A 19,491-nucleotide genomic window follows, 5' to 3' on the forward strand; every position below is an offset into this window, starting at 1 on the left:
ACAAACAGCATTACTCCCCATATTAGCATTCCTGTTTGCCACAATGGCCTGGTCCATGTCTTCCTCCCGATAACCGATTCTATTTCTCGCCTTTGTTTGGCCATCTAAGAATGGAATCTCGTAGGGAACTATACGGATACTTAAAACGATGCACCCTTTTATAAAGTTGTGATCTAAATGACAGGCGTACAATTGAGCTTTGTTCCAGCCGTGACAAAGATAAGTAGCCAATTTTAAAAAGAGGTCTAATTTGTCTAAGGAAGTGGCTCGACGCGGATCTCAGCCATTCGTCACGGTTGACGGTTTACTAGTTTGAAAAGAATAGAATGTACGTTCGGTGGGTACAGCCCTGACGCGGCACGGATGCGTGGAGGACACGATTGGTCTCGGCCGAACAAAACGCTCGGTTCTTCCAGAACTGTGGGCGCCTCGAGTGGGCCGGTGACCACTGAATCAAGAAACCTGGTGCACGGGCCGCGAGCGGCGCCCACTCGCGCAGTCCTCGCCCACGTTCGGAGACCAAACCTACCTCGAAGCCACGTAGGTAGTGAACCGCGTACACGGCATCCTTCGCAGCTGTCGAGGTGTGATCCGAATATATCGCTTTCGACTATTGCCCATTCAGATCGCCGCTCCCTTCTCTCCTCCCCGGACGATTTATCGCCGCTACTTGTTCGCGTCTTCTAATTTCTCATTTCCTGACGATCTCTCTCGAACATCCTGATCCTCTTGATTTGTGATTCCCTGAGCAGCCGGCGCGTAGTCTCTCGACCATCGCGTGCCTTCGAACATCGGATTCTGAGAGGATAATTGGACCTGGTAACTTAAGAAAGACTAGATCGCACGAATCCTGACGTAAGATCGTCCGATAAGTAATATTGGAAGTGGAGTCTTTATTTTTTTGTAAACGGAAGTTAGCTTACGAATCAATTGCCCAATTTAGAGAGCTAACACGTTCATTGTCCATTTTTGGATACGCCGCTAAGTATCGTTGATCTCGGAAGGAAAAATTGCTAAAAGTTTGCGTATCGTTTCAGGTGGGGATGAAGCGCGTGTCGCGAGGGCGAGAGGAAGCGGACGCGGAGCATTACCGAGCATCATCCTCGCTAATGGAACGCCCTTGTCGAGAGTGCCACCACCTCGCGCGGGCTGGGCAGTGCGTATCAACGAGGCGACACTTACAACCCCAACTCAGTCAATTAATCGTCATCAGCAACAGCAGCAGCATCATACATCGTGTCCAGGTACACCGAGAGCCGTCGAACAATGGGCTAGCGAGCGGGCATCGTCGTCGTCGGCTTTGTCGGTTTGTGGTACCGCGTCACCATCCTCGCCAGAAGCAGCAACAGCAAGGAGAACGGGAACAGGATCAAGCAGGGTCCTCTCATCGTCGAGTCGAGTCGGTGGAGGAAGAGGAGCAGTGGGAGCAGTGGGAGCAGAGGTCACCGGTGTCCGTTTCGCGGATCATTGGCAGGAGGAGGAAGAGCTGGAGGCGAAGGAGAAGGAGGAGCACCGGAAGCGTCGCGTGGACGCAGCGGCGCGTTACCAAGCCGAGCATCTTGGACTGAGATCCGGTCGGCCGATGTCGCAGAACAATGCGATACCGCCGCTCTCGCGGCCACCCTCCTCGCAGACCAGTGGAATAAACGGAACGGAAAACGGGCTCGACGGTGCCGCGACCGACGCCGACGACGGGGACGCGCAATCGGCAATTCACCAGGCCGTTCAGCCTAGCAGAGTGCACGATCACAATCGGCCGTTTCCGCCACCGCGGTTGCCAACCGTGCACGTAGCATCGCCGACGCCGGTGAACGCCGCGACCACGCTGGCGACCAGCGTCGTCACTACCGCCACCTCGACCACCCCGTCGAACCCTAGGATCCCGGTGACCACCGCGCCGCTCAGCCCGTTGTCCAGCACCTTCCGAAGCAGACCGCGAAACGTCGACACGTCCGGCGATGCGTCGCCCAGGGGGGTTGTACCGAGCGACACGCCGCCCAGGAGTCCCATCGGCGAGGTCAGCCTCACTGTCCCGCGACCGGACGGCGAGAGGACCATCAACGAGTACGTCGAGGGTCCGTTCAAGCATTGCTGCCTGAACCAGGACCGTCGACTCGATCACGAGAAGCGTTCCGCCACCACCGACTGTCCGAAGCTCGACAGGCGACAGCAGCGTCGGAAGGGTCTGTCGGACGCCTCGGTGGCCGCCACTCATCATCGATTGCACGCGGCCAGGGCCCATCAGGCGTTTCGAAGCGGATTGAACCCGACGGGGACGCACGCGGCCGCGTCCACAGCCGCGAACGTCGCGGCGACGAACGCCGTCACCAAGCAACCGGTATCCTTCACCAAGGAGCCAGCCAACAACCTCGCCTCCAGAACCTACGATCCGGCCGGTTTGTCGATAATGTGCAATTTCTGCGGCAGATGCCGATGCGAGTCCTGCCGCGAGCCGCCGCCGTTGCCCAGCAAGTGGCTGTGCGACAACAAGTGCTTCTGTTCCGCGGACACTATCCTGGACTATGCGTCCTGCCTCTGTTGCGTGAAGGGACTGTTCTATCACTGCGCGGACGGCAGCGGCGGTGGCGGGATCGACGGCGAGGCGGCCGGAAGCTGCGCGGACGAGCCGTGCTCCTGCACGGGGAACAAGATGACCTCCAGGTGGGCATGTCTGGCCGCCCTCACCCTGGTGATGCCGTGCTTGCTCTGTTACTGGCCGTTCAAGGGCTGCGTGGCCATTTGCGAGGCATGCTACGCGCGACACGCCGCCCAGGGCTGCAGGTGCAACCCGGGCACTCTTGGGAGCCAGGCCTCGGGCAGGCATCATCCGATCACCAACGACATCGGGGACTCGAGGGACCCGGAGAAGAGGTTACTCGACCCGGTTACACCCGAGCTCTAAAGCGTCGCGTACGGGAATTCCTCGCTTGACGGTAGCCGATCCGGTGACCACCTGTCGGACGGTCGTTCGAACAAATGTTAACACAGCGTTGGGGATGACTTAATTTCTTGGATCCCGTACTGAAATTCTGTCTTTAAGCAAGGAATTACGCGTTCGAGGTTTACCGCGTTGACTGCCACAGCGTATTCGCCCGAAAATCCTTCCCACGCTACGGAAAACGAAAGAACGTCTGTTTTTATTTTCTCTGCCTTCGCGGTGCCTTATTCTCGAAAGAATCCAACGCAACTACAATCTATCAGAAATAATTAACACGGTAAAATACGGGTGTCAACATATCCGGGCAACCTGTGGCAATCGACGGGCAAATCAGCCGCGAACCGGAAATGGACAAGATTTTATTAGAATATCGAACGACGGATACGGTTATTCGATGGAAATAAATTTCGTTCCGTGATTGATAAAATTTGACTTTCTCTGATCGATCGATCGGAAGTCGTTGGTCCTTTTGATCGTCGTTCGAAATATGTTATTCGAATGAAAGATTTTGTCCATTTTTTTGCCGCGAACCTCCTCTGCTCGTACGAGCCATCTGACGGACGATCGGAACGGTGGAGTGTCGTGTGGCGCTGGTGTCGAGGGACGAACGATCGTCGACGGGGGCCGATATCCGCCGATTCGAGACGAGTTGTGTACGCGATCGCGCGGAGGGACACATTTGGGAACAAAGTGAATCGCATCAAGTACAAGCAGTTGCATTTAAGTCGAGAAACGATGATACGTGCGTTGGAAGTTTCGACGAGTTTGTACGTCTGACGTCGCGAGTGTTTTATTATTTATTATTTCTCTTCCATGCGCACGCGCTCGCGCGCGAGCCAGAGAATGAAAGAAAGCACGCGAGAGAGAGAAAGAGAGAATGTCGAACGAGTGGGAAAATGGCGGAATGGAGAAACGAAAGCGTGGTGGAGAGATTGGCGAGAAAAAGGACAAGGGAGGATGACGGGGTTAGCGAAGGAGAAGAGCGCGGAACGTTGGAACAAGATGGCGGAGAAAGGGCGAGAAAGACGATGATAAGGTACGCGAGCGTGCGTATTACGCAGAGACCACTTATAGTATAGATAGGTCTGTACACGATAAAATATATAAATAGTGCGCGCACACACGGAGAACGAGTGGACGAACGTGCGAGAGAGAAAGAGGGTAAATAGAAGAAACGCTAAAGTATATTAAACGCATGCACGTGTGTATGTATGTACGTGTGTACGTATGTACAGACACACGTGCAGTTTGTATAAATGCGTGTATGTGGAAGTACAGAATATTCGCGTTATTATTGCCCGTCGTTTTTCTCGCGAATTAATCGCGTCCGAAAGGGGTGAAAGTTTTACTAATTTCTTTTTTGCCCACTGGAATTTAATGGTAATTTAGTTTCATAATATCTCTATTATACTAGTAACGTAAACATAACCTAACCTCGCCGATTATAGTACATTTCGAATCATAAAGTGCATGTCCAGTGCAACAATGTTCAAGGTTATGCGAGATTGGAAGAGATACTCGTATTTTGTTTATTTGAGTATTTTATACAAGCACGTACAGTGGACCAATAAAATTTGTTCGTTTTCGAGGAAACTGTTCCAAGTAATTTTTTCCCGATTAATCGCGTGGCCTTGAACGCTATTGTATTGGGTATCTCTTGTCTTGTCCGCATAATACAATATGCAGTGGTGTTTCTCAACCTGAGGTCCATGGACCCCTGAACATAAATGCTTCCCATAGTATCATAATCTTTCAAAAATACAGGTTAAAATGTTTCTTGTTGTTAATAACCAACAACATTACAAATGAACCGCTGAAATTGTTTGCATTGTTTTGTACTTATAACATATTTATTCTGCTTTCGCTAAAAATACTAAACGAAAGCCAAGAATGTAATAATTAATCTACTATTATACAGTATTAATTGAAATCACAGGATGCGAATCCGTTAATTTCTTACCATATTTATTTTGATACATCGCTTAGAAAACTTATAAACAGTTTAATCCTGTATAATCCAAACTATACTTAGCTTCTTAAAAACATTATGTAATAGTAGAATGGGATATAAATTGTAACAAACGCAAGGTTCCATCCTAGTCTGAGTAATTGTAAAGAGATTATTCGTGGACCATACTATCGCTTTAAAATTATAATTTGTACATATTGATAATCATAATAGATAGTGGATATGGATCTTTATAATATATAAAGTATATAGAGGGTTGAATTGAAAAATATGAACTTATAATGCAGATAGAAAATAATAATATTATTTTATTCTAGGGAGTGTCTTGGACCAAATGTTCTCTGAGAAACACCGATAGAAACAAAACAGTACATTAAGAAAAGAAGTTACAGCCGCATTTGTGATTCGAAATTTATTCCACGTTTTTGTAAATTGTTTAAAGGTTTCCCCCTACGAAGAATAGTAAAACTTTTTCCTCTTTCATTTTTTTCTTGGTACCGTTCGACGACAGTTGAATTTTCCCAACTTTCTTCCCGTGTAAAATTGAGATGGGAAAGTAATAGTATTTTCGGAGACACGAATAATTAAATATTATCGTTAATTGTATCGTTTAATCCACTGTTGCGTAACACCCAGTTGACCGAGGCAAGTTTTACTGGATTCCCCGCAGATTATTCGCTTATTTACCCCGGAGTATTAAACAATTGGACGTACAAACAACGAAGAAATTACGTTATCGATACGACAAAATAAAACTCACGCGACGGAGGGTTAATTTAGCCCCTCCAGGCAGCCCCTAGTAATTTATTACCCCCCCAAGATATCCCTCGGGGAGGTTTCTAGCGACCGAGCCCCGAAGGCATCTCGGTTTCTAGAAAAGTATCGCCGGATCAGTGATAACGCGAACACCCTGTATACGCATAGATATAGATATGTATATTGTATATTACATTTGTATAAAGAGCAAACTTTTCTACGGTTAATTTATTCGTGGCTGCGTCGCCGAGTAAAATAGAATATTCTACGTGTAGAGGGGGCGAGAATGTTTGATCAGCGGGCGGTGAAAGAATTTTCAGGGGGCCGTTCCAGGTTGCCTTTACACATACACAGAGACACACACGCGCGCGCGCGTATAGGCGTACGGTAGAAAAACGCGCGCGAGAATGGAGAAACGGGGCGAGAAAAATTGAACGAGAGACAGAGAGAATGGAAAAAGGAAGTTGGGGAGCGAAACGGAGGGGGAGGAGATAGAAAAAGAGGAGGATGCTCTCTGAAAAGAAGCATTGTCCGCGTTTCCGAGCGTTTTCCTCCAGGTTCTCTCGATGTACACGGTACATACACCCCGCTTTTATACTCGTTAACAACTGGTGGGGCACGTATCGAGCGTGGCTTGTACGACACACGGAGATATCGAGATAACGCACGCGTGTTCGGTTGCGTGAGAGCGGCGAGCGTCTGTAATAAGAATGAACAGGGAATGGGGGGCGGGGGAGGGATTTGCGTGTGCGTGTGGGTGTTTGTGTGTGATATGGGTGTACGTGCACGGGGCACGCCGAGAAATACGGGCAGATGGAAAAAGGACAATTTCGCGGGGGCGTAGGGAAACAGATATCGGGGCATACGCGTGAAATCTGGTCGTGGAAGACGTACCGTGTGCTCGTGAATTGAATAAGGTGCAAAGACGGGGAGCTACACCAGCTACTCGGCCTAAAGCCACGTTCCCACGCGATACTTCGACCCTTTTGGTACCAAAAAATCGAGATACCGGCTCCAGAACGTTTGTCGTCAGCTTTAACTCGCGGATAAATGTTATATTTATTTTAACGAAAGTACATCACCCTTGGAAAGCAAATTGTAAGGTACTGAAAGGGTTAATGTTAATGCAGATTTGTCGATATCGAAGGTAATAGAATGTTTCGTGTATGTTCTTGTTTTCGATTACGATGGGGCCTTCTGAATAATTTCAGCGATTTTTAATACGTTGACTGCCACGCTGGTTTTCCATGAGACGTCCTCGACATTTGTTCAAATTGTAGTGTTGAAAAATAGAAATATTTGACAATTCAAATGGTGTACCTGTTATTTTGTAACATTCCTAACACAAGTATTCGGGCTCCCTGAGCGTTAACGATTCTCAAACGCGCGCGCAAGTTTGAAATGATAGTTACCAGTTAGCTATCATGGCAGTCAACGCGTTAATATTTTCCTGACGACGTCTTCTCTGCGGTCAATATTTTCCAAATTCGTTATTCCGTGCACTCGAGCTCGGAAAACTATCATAGATCCCTGGCAGAACGGCAGGCGACGTACCTCCAAACGAACGCAAACGGGGGCATATCCAGCTCCTCCGCGGCGAACGCGTTTATTAATTTCTTTTTTCCAGTATTATCTAGTCGTGTGTGCGAGTTTAATTAATAATTGTTCCGCGGCGAGCGCCGGGGTACGGTTGCCAATCCGCGACGAATGGCAAATAGAGGAAACGCGACGAGAATCTTCGCCTTAACGAACGCCGAGTTTAACGTACCGGGTAATCGTTTTCCTCGTTAGTCGGGAGTACCGGGCGAACTTTTTCTCTCTCTCTCTCTCTCTCTCTTGAGCAAGATTTTTGGAATAATTAACGCTTTCGAGGCCGCTGATTCGCCGCCAGAGGCCGAGGCGCGGCGTTTAATTGCACGGTAACAGCGCTTCCCACGCGGCCCAAGGTGTGTTAACCTTCCATTGCTCGCCTCGCGGGGCTCGATCGTTAAAGAACGCTCGCGCTGACAACGTTTCTCGAGGCACCGTCTCTTCGGTGCTTCGATTCGATTGTTCGGTCTCGAAAATCCGACGAAAACCACCCTCCGAACGGACAAACGATTACGCTTTGACTTTGACAAACGTAAAGCCACCTTCCCGCTTCCTCGACAGCGTTTACGCTCTGTTCGAAAGATTCCTTCAAGATTGTAGACCCTCTCTAGTTTCATAGAAGGACGGTTTTAATAATTTCAAGAATTAGTCTTATCATTTAATTATTCGTGATCGAGCATGGAGGCTGCAGTTTATTAACGAGATCGCTCCAAAGATTATTGGAACGATGTTTCTTCCGATCGCTCGCTCGCTTCGTTACCCGCGAAGAGGTAGCGAGATGCCCGAAGAAACGAAACGTTCGCGCGTTCGCTGCTACTCGTTCGTTCGCGATCGAGCTAGCGACGATAGCTCGTGGAAAGATCACCGCCCGCGGTGAACGCGTCGAGCGATCGCGATTGGCGAGCCCTCGACCCGCGTTCTGCACTCTCAGAATCAGAAACAAACTTAACAATTGCGAATAAGAACTGTAAATTATCTCAATTTTCACCCGAAGCGGGACTCATCAGAGATCCCAATTTTTTTAAATACTACGAGCGAGATCGTGACTTTACGTTTCGAAATCGATCCTCTTTCGCTTCCAAAACGAAGAACGATTTTAATTCAAGTCGCGGGACTCTCGAGGTATAAACGCGTGCGTTTGTCGATCGAATGTTCTTTTACGAATCGCGTAACACCGTGACGAGCAATTCGAAGCAACACTCGTTACTGTTAAGCTATTACACGTTCTCGCGGAAGCGGGTCTGGGACTTCCTGTCGTACCTTTCTGTATTCCAATATTCGAGCTCTTTTGGTCATTCGATCGTTCGTAAAATATAATTCGAACACGTCTATATACAACAGTATTTATACACGTTTATATTCATGCAGATCATTAATCATTTTCTATGAATCGATCTCGGATCGTTCGCGCGCGTGACTAGAATCCAGCCCAACGGGAAGATGTAGTATTTAAATACATCAGTATCCGCGTTATTTAAATAGCGCAAATGCATAAATAATTTCTTATTTGAATATTTAATCTTCCGTTGCGCAATACGCCTGATCGTGAACGCGATGAAAATAATTCTAACACGAGCGCGCCGATCTATTGCGCGCCAACGTGGCGCCATTGTCGTCGATACCATTTCTCGGTCGATCGTTCAATTTTTCGCGCTACACGTAAAATCACTAATCGCGAGGAACAAAGTATCCAGAAGGTAATCATCCGTCGTAAAAAAAAAATAGATATCAGAACGTTTTCGAAACCCACGGAACGTCGAGCTCCGAAACGAAACGATCACCAAAATGATCAATGAGAGAGGTCCCACCGTGCGTATACAACGATCCCATTGATGTTTCGAGCATACCTGTCTGTCCCTGCGTGCATGTCTCACACATGTTTGTATGCGTGGTCTGCGTGCGTGCGTATGTGTGTGCGCGTGTCTCACCAAGCGAAACAAAAACTTTTTATTAATATTAACTGTAATACGCTCTGTATATGTCTTGTAAATATATATATATAAATATTATGTATACATACACATACACACACGCGCGTACGTATATATATATTTATGCATTTCTGTTTAACGAACTGAGAAGTCAGTAGCTTTCGAGAAACAGCCCAAAATAATTCGATCCACCGATTAATTTCCAATATCGTCTAGAACGCTGCTTTCTTTCTTTTTTTCTTTTTATTTTTCTGCTTTCCCTCTTCCGACGTTCGCGTTGTCGCATCGTACTTAGGGCAGCGGGGCAGCCTTCGATCGTAGGTGTCCTTCCAAACGCAGGTGCTGTGCCTCTCTTCTTGCGAACAAAATCGAAACAGTCAAATTTCACGCGGAGTTGTTCCCGATCTCTCGGGGACTCTGCCCTCGAAACCGGTCGAACTCGAATGGGTTTTCGATTCCGTTGCAAGTATCCGTAACGCGGATAGATGCGAGAAGCGAGGTTGCAGAAAAGGAAACAATTATCACGAGAAAAACAGAGACTGCCGCGTAATTGGACCAATATCGTCGCGAAGGGGAAGATCCATAAACAGGAGGGGAAAGGGAGATCAAAGAGAAAGAATGAAAAACTAGCGTACGCGTGTGGGTTCCAATCACTCTGCTTGGACCAGCGGTTTCCAAACTTTTCAGCAAATATCAATTTTCTCTGATAAAAAACGAAAACTCCCACCATCCGGATAAATTATAAGCTTCGAAAAATCCTCAGCCCTCGTTGCACAGAGCGGTCAAACATCGACGTACCTACGTTTCTTTTTTATGTACATGTTACGTACATAAAACGCACGCGCGCGCGAGAGAGAAAAAGAAAGAGAGAGAGAGAGAGAGAAAGTGAGAGTGAACAAACGATGTATAAAACGAGAAAAACGTACCAATTCGGTGTATTAACTTCCCCACCCCCCCAAACAACAACCCTTCCCCTCAACCCCTGATGGACGATCGATACAAATTCGCCTCAAGCTGAACGCGTTTTTACGTTTGATGATAATAATATATATATATAAATATAGTCTGTATACGTATATTATTGTATTGCGACGACGAGAACTCGGAGAAAAAAGTAAACGAAAACAGAAATTCCACACTCTTCACTTCCGGTTGATGCGAATTCGTTACGTCCATAGGAATGCGTTGACGCACATGTTGTTATCTAATTGTTAGTAGATTCAGGTTTATACCGGCAATTGTTAATAAAGTTAGTAAGCAAATATACATACACTCTCGATTTTATTTATTTTTATCGTCGTTGCTTTATTCGACATTTTCAGAGATACGGGCAGCCTAAGTTCCGGTGGTTTAGTCTAAATTCGATGCATACATGGTTTAAGATAAATTCACCGGAGACCCGGAGTTTCAAACGTAAGTACAATGGCGGACCTGCGTATATTTTACGAGCACTTCTTTACATCGAATAAATACAAATAAATTAATTTCCATTGAAACTTCTTAAAAATGCCAATGAAATCGCTAGAAACCGTGAACACGACGTGGTCGAGGGATCTAGTAGAAAATCGGTGGGCGAGCGGAACGTTCTCCGAGAGGCTCTCGAGGTCCAGGAGTTAACGCGAAACGGTCGACGCACGAAGACGAAAATTCCACGTGCTGGCGAGAATAAAAAAAAAAGAAAAGAAGGGAAAATGAAAAAAGAGAGAGCACGCTCCGCCATCTGTTTCACTTGTTCGTGACCGATTCGTGACGGTTCGAGTTAATCAAGGCGGAGAAGACGAAGAAGAGGAAGACGTGGCTGAGGAGTGGTCGAAGGGTGGTTAGAGGGGGCGAGGGACGTCGGAGCCGAAAATAAGAAGAGAGAAAAGTGGCAGGCTGGCTGGTCCAGTGTTGTCACGTGACCGGAAGTGGCCTCTTCCCCACCGTTCGGCTCCACCTTCGATGCCGAGACCTGTACACAATCCCCTTCCCTCTTCCTCCGGCTTCATCCGGTTAGCGATGGCCATTCAATTCCCTCTGTTGCAAGTTTTCGAGCGATTTACCTATACAGGGTGCCCCGTCAGAAACTGGATACCTAATTATCTCCCTTGCATTACGGACAAATGTTCTGCGGTCGCCCAATTTTCTCGACTGGGAAGTATAGCTTGCACGTTGGACGAAATTTGTATAAGAAAAGGGGCAAGAATTTTGATAGCAGTATTAAAGAAACAAATGAACAATCGTGTTGTAAGGGGGATACTCGTTAGTTCTTGGTGAAGTTACGTTACAGAAAGGATGTTGTAAAAGAAGCTACATAAACAAACTACAAACTACGTTGGATCGACTGTACCTAAATGACTCGAAGAGTCTCGAGGCCATCGCTACCTCCGGTTACTTATCCCTTCCTCTCCGGTCGAACGAACGCATCAACGAGGGAAGATTGGCCTGGCTTGCTTTTGCTTTGCTTTTGCCTGCCTCGGCGACTCGTTCAACCACGTTCGAAGAAGTCAACGCTACCGGGAGACGTCCTTTAACCCTTTCCTGCTCGAAACTAGTTTTCTCCCCGATACAATGTACGTGTGCACGCACAACACGGTAATTTCACGGTACGAATTAACTATCGGGACGTTTGCGCGGCACGATACGTGGCACTTATCGTATCGGTCTCGACGAAGGATACGGGGCCGAGCGGATGCTGGCAAGCCAGACGAGGGTGGCAAACCGACGAAAAAGTTCTACGCGCCGGTAATCTACGGTGGCATGCGTTAAACTCGATACAACGGCCTGATAATAATGTAATCGTTAATGGAGGAACAGTCGTAAAAGCGTGCAGATAAGGCCTGGCGTGACACGGTGACATGCAGGCCACGGAAGAAGAGGAAAGACTGCATGTCACAGGACGCCCTGGACCAACTATAAACAGAGAGGCCACAAGGGGTCGATTGTTCGACAGAATCTGTGGACGAAACGGATCTCGACGTCGAGGCGGGCTTCTGGCTTGTTTTCGATGAAAAATCGACGGGTTTTTTCTTTACGAATCACATTTTCTGAAAGCTCCCCATTAAAGTTTTACGACGATGCTCGAAGATTTAAAGAAGTTACAGCCTCGCGAAGAGAACACCGTGGAACTTGAAGGTTTTATTGCATCTGCTTGGTCTTTGGAACGATCGTCGTTGGTTATGTTTTTTAAACTAATTACCCGTCTGAAAAACTTCCCTTCTAATGTTTCGTTTATTGTTGAAGGTTCAGGTATAGACGAGACCACTCCAGAAGGAACGTGAAGGGTTAAAACTCGAGAAGAAAGGAAGGAAAAAAGCGACATTCGACGCGCTCCCAGCCTAATAGAGGCAGTCATTGTACTTACGTAGACATTCACCAAGTGCATCGTCCCGGAAACGCAAAAATACCGGTCAATAATGCGGCCAGGGGAAAAATCGAGATTGATACGGAGATCTTCGCGGAATGCCCGCGGTATTCCAGGAATCGTGTGATATTTCTAGTGTCGTTCTACGAACGTCCTATTGATTGGTTGTTTGTTTGCTCTGTGGTAGGTGAAACGAGGACGGACGATGGAACTAGCCACGGGTATCGCGTGGAGGTCCGCGGAATCGTCGATAAACTTTTCAGAAAAGTCGACGGCGCTTGTACAGCGGGGGGGACAAGACTCGCGACGAGCATATATTTGTCCCCTTTTGACATTTCTTCGTATCGACATTTAGCTTGTAAAAGGCAAGTGAACCGCGCCTCGATCGATCTCCAAGAGGTTCTGGTTTTTACTCGACGCGAATTTCGAGGAATTTCGGAGCGAGCGAAACGATCGCCGGTATCCGAACGCTTTTACGGCTGGTCAGGTTTATCGGGCGGCGGATTGAAGCAGCGAAATATCCGACAAGAAGGGAAAGAAACGTGCCCCGCGGGGCGGATAGAGGTGGAGCGAGATTTTACGGGTATCCGCCGTATGAATTTATTATCGCGTCAGGACAGCGGAGGATGCAAGGTCGCGAGGAGAGAGATCCGCGAAGAGAGCCATCGGCTGTACGAATATGATTTACGAGCCGGCAGGGCAGATTAAGCCACGTTATACACAGATACGCTGCACAGAAATTTATTAGCATGAAAGAGAGATTAGAATGACCGAGGTCACGGAACGCCGTCCGCGCGATATTCGAGTCGAAGGGACGCCGCGGTTCGAGACGAGCGAATCGACCCACGGAGATCGTCTGCGTCATGTGGATTCGCGTGCCGTCGCGACGAAGGGGGAAAAAAGCTGGTAACCGTGTTGCACAACTTTCCTGGTATCGGTTTAGAAGCTATCGAATCTTATCGTTTTTAATAGTCGAAGCTTGGAACGACTTTAAGACCACGGGAGAAAAACAATCTCACCCCCTGTATCAATATAGCCCCAGAGCTTCGTCGAATTCTTTGTAAAGTCGTTGGACGATAGACGGGGAACGTCGCAGAAGGATCTATACAAGTCCATATTCAAAAACATTTATAGTATATAATGTAATGAGAGGACCTCGTCGCTCCACCCCCCAGGATCCGCAACTGGAAGTCGCAGGAAATAGCTAGTAATATTCAACCAACAGTCAAATAAGTATCATTGGTGTATACTGGTTTCAAGAAAGCATTTGGTACGGTTTTATAGATGTAGGTAGAACATGATCACAATTATTGCATACAGGGTGTTCGAGCAGTTCTTAGCCAGTGTTTAATATAATTTAAATATTTAATATCTAGGTTCAAATAGTCCCACTCCTGTTTCAGAGTAGATCCGCCCTTAACGGTGGAAAGAAATCGAGACGTCGATGAAACGCGACAGCTGTACGAACTTATGCGCGTTGTTCGGGCGCGCGGACCCGTCAACGAATTCGTAGAGGCTGGAAGTGGAGGCGCGCGAGAAAGAGGAACGACAATTTTCGATATAACTCGATAAACGCGATAGCGGCGCGCTCTTAGCGACGTTAGCGTGATGTTTTCGCGACAGGGCGTGCGAGTGTTCTATATTAAACTCGACGAACGCGGGTAGGCCGATTGCGAAACGGACGCCTGATATTTTCGTTACATCGCACGAGTAACTGCTTCCGGCCGAGCGTTCCCTCTCTCTCGCCCCACGCTTTCTTTATCTGCCGTCCTTCCACCGCGCATCCTGCTTTTCCACTCGCTCTGCCCGCCGGCGGACTCTATTTTTCTCGCTTTGCCCGCCTGGCTCCCTTATTCGCTCGCTCCTCCTCGCCTCGATATCCCGTTCCTTCTCTCTTCTGTCCTCTTCGTTCTTGCGTTCTGAGAGACCGAGGCAGATGCCCGTGCTTCAGCCGGCCGGAAACACCTACGCATCATGGTAGCGTGCGAGGTAGCGATGCCCAGCGATGGGAACGACCGTCTCGCGAACACCAGTTCTCATTTTCATTGAGTAACCCACGTAACCGTATAACGTACTTCTTGTAAAACTACATTTGTCAAGAAAAAGAATTTAAAAAAGAAAAAAAAAAGTTAGTCTACTTTCTGATTCAATATACGTTTAAAATTAAACTCGATTCGATCTAATGAAAATTGGATGGACGACGCTTGCCTACAAGAACGTTTGTTGTTGATATCGTTGTCAAAAGGACGAATGATAGTTATTACAAAATCCCAGTAAAAAGGCGGAACTCCTCGAACGCGTACAGATAGAGAATTATATTATTAATGATACCAGTTTCTCTTAGATCAATTGATAGTTATTCAACCAAAAGAATCTCGGTGCCTAGTCCAGCTCGAGCTCCTTCCTCTCCTGCCGTGTCACGAAGCTGGACGGTTTTTGCTCGAGTCTCTTTCACAGAGATACATGTACCGTGACACAATGTCGGACGATCAACGATTCATTCGCTTCGCTTCTCCTTTCCTTCTCTACTTTTTATTCCGATAGTTAAGCCAGAAATGGTTATCCGCCGCATCCCCTTGCCGCGTTTGGGGTTTAGGATGTCCTTCTCGATGGCTCGGCTAGAATAAATCACGTTTCTTTTTATTTTATACGCACAGCGGCAAACGCATAAATAAGAACAAGTATATTTCCCTCGATCCGGCTGAAATTGTTTTCAATTTGTTTCTTGCATAGCATTGTAGAGTGCGACGTTAAAATTTTTCCCAGGGGTGGTCGAACACCCTGTATAATCTTTGTGTCGACGAGGTAAATATGTTTGCGACGGCTGATAACGGATTACGTGCAGAGTTTAATTGACAAAAGTAACGTATTTATTAACCGACTGGCAAGAATAAGACGTTACTGATTATCGAAGTACGCTCGCGAAGAATGGAACGCGGGGGATTCGTGGAATGCGAGGTGCGTGTAACAGGCGTGACCTTCTCAAGGTCAAACGGTGTGTAAAGGAACAATGCACACGGGACCCGATCCGTGTTAGTCGATCGTGATACAGTACGGCTGCTAAGAGCAATTACGATCCTAATAAAAGTAAATACGACGTGTCCCCCTTCTTCGATCATTCAGCTATTGATCACCATTTTTGTACCCTTACAAATTTCAAACTTTCATTTCCTACGTGTCCATCTTATTCTTTCAACACTTCATAGGTACCCATACATCTTTCAAATATTTAATATTAAACATTTCTTTAATTTCTTGCATCCTATCGTTCATTGTAAGTTGGGTTAGGTTGTAAAACTCGTCCTTTCACTTTGCTTTTGTGAAAAGCAACGTTTCTTGCACTTACATTCTGTTTTTATTTCTCGAATATAACAGAGGAAGACATTAGACGAAAAGAAAGGACATTTGTTAACATTTAAATGGCCAGGTTTGAAGTATGAATGTAAGTTGCAATATTTAGGAACAAATAATATCGTTGTAACAGGTTTTCTCCCAAAGATATGTTTCGTTTACATAGAAACAATGCAATCGAGGAATGATTTTCTATGATTACGATTTTGAAATTGAACTAACGACGCACCCTAACGTCGAACCTTGAAATTCAGTACAGTTCAGGCAAAGGTTGAGTTCGGAGTGTTTCGAACTTTCCCCTATCAGTAACCGGCGATATTTTCCCGCTAATTTTGCTTATTGCGTACGTTTAATTTCTATCGACACACGCATTAAATAACGAGCTTTAAAGTGTAAAAGTTAGTTAGTTAGTTCGTAGGAGGTTAGAATTTTAACGATATGTGCACTGAGGAAAGTGTATGTACTCCGAAAATGTCACATGTAGTAGATTGGACAAATTTGCCGAAAGGAATAGAACCAGATTTCGTTTCACATAATGGAGATTATGATTTTCCATTATATCTTTCTGAAAAGGAAGAATGGGTCATTCATAAAAGGAAGACAGATTCTAAGGGTATATCAATGTTCTGTTTATTTTTACGAAGAATAAGCTTTGTCCTTGAATGGATCAGTACCTGATTTTAGTTTGTATTTCTAACAATATAAAACCCACGATAAATCGGTTTAGGTAAAATAACAATATATGAACCTTTCTTAATAATGGAATTGAACAGATTTGTACCATACTTGGAAAATAACTGTGTAAAGTTTCATCCCCTCAACATGCCGCACATTAAAATAGGTAAAATCGAAATAGTGGGATTTGTAATGTCTATTTACGAGGATGCCAAATTTTATCAGTACCGAAGTAAATATAATCAATGTAATTATCGAGCTCTATTATACAGGGTGTTTCAGAAAAATATTTAAGTATTTGTTCTTGTCCTAAAACAATTTTGTAGTCGATGATGGTACAGGATCCATTGTTGTTTATTTTGAGAAGAAGTCTTTTGAAACACAACGTCAGGACAGACGCATGATCGATGAAAAGTATTCTGATTATGCAAAGACCATGAACACTAAACTATTGAAACATCATGTATGTCCAAAACATTTTCCTAATCCACGCCCAGAGTTCAGGTATCCTGATGGTACAAGTATACGCGATATGGCTGTAAGTAAGAGATTTTTGCTTAATATGGGACAGATAAGAGGTAAAATGATAACGTGTGCAATCATTTATGTAGATTCTTGAACATAATTGGTCATTAGAGACTAACAATGGTTTATTGGGGATGCCAATAAATCGTTGCGATTATGTGCATGCGATAGGATATTGTGCACTTGATTTTATGTTCAATAAAAGGCCAGAAAAAGAAATTACGTTCGAAATATTATCTAATGTAAAGTTACATTTTCTCGCGAACAAGGTAATAGGCATGAAAGAGAAGGATTATAATGCTAAATTGTATTTATGGTTGAATACTGTTGTTCAAAGAAGATACGATGAACATTCAAATGAACCAGAAATCCTTACACAAAATGAAAAGGTATAAAAGTAAGTTTATGTGTGCTTCTTGTACATATACGTTTGATATGCGATGACGTTCTATTATTTAAAAAGCCTTTATTTAGATCTGAACAATAAAACAGTACTTGTATGCTCTATTCTTATATTTAATATATTATAAATTTCAAATATTTCGACTAAAAATTTTCAAGAGAACTTTAAAAAAAAAATTGAAGCTTTTACGATGTCACGGTGAATCGCGTACAAACTTTGTAATTATTCTATTGCTCCTGAAATTCTGACAGTGTTTAATTTTATCAGTAGACGTTTATTTATTAATTATCGTGGACTTTGATATTTTCGTTGCATGTGCTAGTTTTAAGTAACAGAATTGTCTGTTTTATTTGTACTGGTGCTAACGACTTCGTCGTCATTTACTTTTTCATTAGCCAATGCATTGTTTGTGACTGACTCTGTTTTGTTTGGAAGAATTATTAGTTTGTGATAGTAGCTTCCGGTTAACGGTAAATATGGTGCTATTTCGCTTGGTTCTATAAAGAGTGAAGGTGGAGCCTAAAACAGTAAAATAAATCGTTAAGGATAAACAATATTTGTAATCTTGTTTAGGTTAGAATCCTACTTACGCGTATTTCTTCAACCTTCGCTTCTCTTGTTGTATACTCTCTCAACAAATAGTCCTGCCCAAACTCATGATAAATCCGAGTATCGTTTATTCTTATCATTACATTATCGATTCTCAGGAAATATCTTAGCAAAATGAAAAAACCGCTGGGCATAACACGCTGTGAAATAAAAACATTAAATCAAAGTCAATCCAATTACATGCTCTTTTTCAATTAGTGCGTACGCATATAATACTTTTGCTAGCTTACAATCTTCACAGAGCAAACTGCAATACCATTGTCATGAAGTTCGTCTTCAAACAGCGTTAAATCATTATAAAATAAAATCTTTTCTCTCTTTTTCAATTTATCCATATCGATTCTCTCGTTAGTATCTTGAACTTTAAAATTAGCTGCTGTTCCAGTGTAGTTGGTTGTAAATGTCCAATCAAACGGTTTTATCTTTTCTTCCAAAAACTCACTGGTCTCTGACCTGTTTCAAAACAATATTTATTTGAAAATCTGTCAACAAACAAAATGGGAAACACAAATATTTCCACCTAGATTCTTTCCAAGCTTCTGCACATGCTAGTTGTACATTAACTTTCCCGTTTGAAACAGTTTTCAAGGCATCTAAAGCATTGAAGTGTATGTCAGCACCATTTTGATGCTTTAAAATTAATATATTGTTTGGAAATACCATGTCTGGCATATGTGGTAGGTCTAATGTTTGGCTGAAACTATTAAATTAATTGTATGATTGGAATATAGTGGTTTTAGATTTTAATACAATTTTAAGTCATACATGCAAAATTGGCATGGTTCAGCATCCTTCTCGCTACAGCCATTTTCACTTTTGGAGCATTTAGAATGTAGTATATGAGACTGTGTATATTTAATGTGCCATGGTGGATAAACACATTCATCTTGATTAACAGGCAAACGTAAGATGTCGATTCCACCATGAATTTTCACAGTTGTCATGACCTAAAAGTATAAAATACGATTGAAATAAGTTAAATAACAATATTATCTTCGATTAAACGTCGCAAACGTCGACGAAATTAAATTTACAGGTTTATATAGTAACTAAATAGTTGCTATTTTCTTCTGTCAAGATACACATTATATTACAGTGTTTTGTTGTGCTTTATTGCACATTGCGACAGTAATATTATTCTAGATCATTGTTATTCAATCTGTCTAAATATATTGAACAGTTATTGATAGTACACAATAACCTGTCATACTATTTACAAGAAACACTTACGAATAATATCAGCTGAACCTGGTCATTAAATTAATGTCTAGTGAACATCGTGAATTTCTTCCCAGTTATTTACTGGTTATGTCTATTTTCTTTTAAGCTTTCACCCTTTTCGATCCTTGAAAATTTCTTTCGAGTATAATGATTACAGTTCTTTCACGGTACTGCATTATC

The 19,491-nt window shown here is 44.4% G+C and overlaps 3 protein-coding genes across 4 annotated transcripts in view; 2 read left to right on the plus strand and 1 right to left on the minus strand.

Annotated features, from left to right (window-relative positions):
* Positions 1 to 10,416, plus strand: part of LOC122395892 (mucin-5AC) — a 44,709-nt gene extending 34,293 nt beyond the window's left edge. Inside the window, exon 3 of the mRNA XM_043393804.1 lies at positions 1,038 to 10,416. Coding sequence (XP_043249739.1) covers positions 1,038 to 2,902 — 1,865 coding nt within the window. The 3' untranslated portion in view covers positions 2,903 to 10,416. The remainder of the gene's footprint in view (positions 1 to 1,037) is intronic.
* Positions 10,417 to 16,095: 5,679 nt separating this feature from the next.
* LOC122395835 lies at positions 16,096 to 17,548 on the plus strand. Of its 2 annotated transcripts, none has more exons than XM_043393730.1 (4): positions 16,096 to 16,491; positions 16,606 to 16,800; positions 16,880 to 17,091; positions 17,165 to 17,548. In XM_043393730.1, the coding sequence occupies exons 1-4, from the start codon at positions 16,317 to 16,319 to the stop codon at positions 17,471 to 17,473; spliced, it is 891 nt and encodes a 296-aa protein (XP_043249665.1). In that variant the 5' UTR covers positions 16,096 to 16,316; the 3' UTR covers positions 17,474 to 17,548. The 2 variants fall into 2 exon arrangements, with proteins under 2 accessions (XP_043249665.1, XP_043249666.1); XM_043393731.1 differs by having other exon boundaries at positions 16,606 to 16,785.
* Positions 17,549 to 17,659: 111 nt separating this feature from the next.
* Positions 17,660 to 19,478, minus strand: LOC122395834 (TIP41-like protein). The gene is made up of 6 exons (XM_043393728.1): positions 19,321 to 19,478; positions 18,856 to 19,037; positions 18,611 to 18,790; positions 18,321 to 18,543; positions 18,072 to 18,230; positions 17,660 to 18,000 (listed from the first exon to the last, which is right to left on the minus strand). Exons 2-6 carry the CDS (start codon positions 19,032 to 19,034, stop codon positions 17,806 to 17,808), a joined length of 936 nt encoding a protein of 311 aa, XP_043249663.1. The 5' UTR covers positions 19,035 to 19,037; positions 19,321 to 19,478; the 3' UTR covers positions 17,660 to 17,805.
* Positions 19,479 to 19,491: the final 13 nt, after the last annotated feature.

The sequence above is a fragment of the Colletes gigas genome, unplaced genomic scaffold, assembly GCF_013123115.1.
Source record: "Colletes gigas isolate AHSC1104 unplaced genomic scaffold, ASM1312311v1 Colletes_gigas_Sc00006, whole genome shotgun sequence".
NCBI classification, from domain to species: domain Eukaryota; kingdom Metazoa; phylum Arthropoda; class Insecta; order Hymenoptera; family Colletidae; genus Colletes; species Colletes gigas.

What these genes read in the sequence shown, in the direction of transcription:
- LOC122395835 (XM_043393730.1), top strand. Translation starts at nt 16,317, where the DNA reads ATGTGCACTGAGGAAAGTGTATGTACTCCGAAAATGTCACATGTAGTA. An exon ending in AAGGAAGACAGATTCTAAGG is followed by an intron (nt 16,492 to 16,605) that starts GTATATCAATGT and finishes AAATCGGTTTAG; the next exon opens with GTAAAATAACAATATATGAA. An exon ending in CCGAAGTAAATATAATCAAT is followed by an intron (nt 16,801 to 16,879) that starts GTAATTATCGAG and finishes ACAATTTTGTAG; the next exon opens with TCGATGATGGTACAGGATCC.
- LOC122395834 (XM_043393728.1), bottom strand. Translation starts at nt 19,034, where the DNA reads ATGACAACTGTGAAAATTCATGGTGGAATCGACATCTTACGTTTGCCT. An exon ending in CAGTTTGCTCTGTGAAGATT is followed by an intron (nt 18,231 to 18,320) that starts GTAAGCTAGCAA and finishes TTTATTTCACAG; the next exon opens with CGTGTTATGCCCAGCGGTTT. An exon ending in CGAAGGTTGAAGAAATACGC is followed by an intron (nt 18,001 to 18,071) that starts GTAAGTAGGATT and finishes TTACTGTTTTAG; the next exon opens with GCTCCACCTTCACTCTTTAT.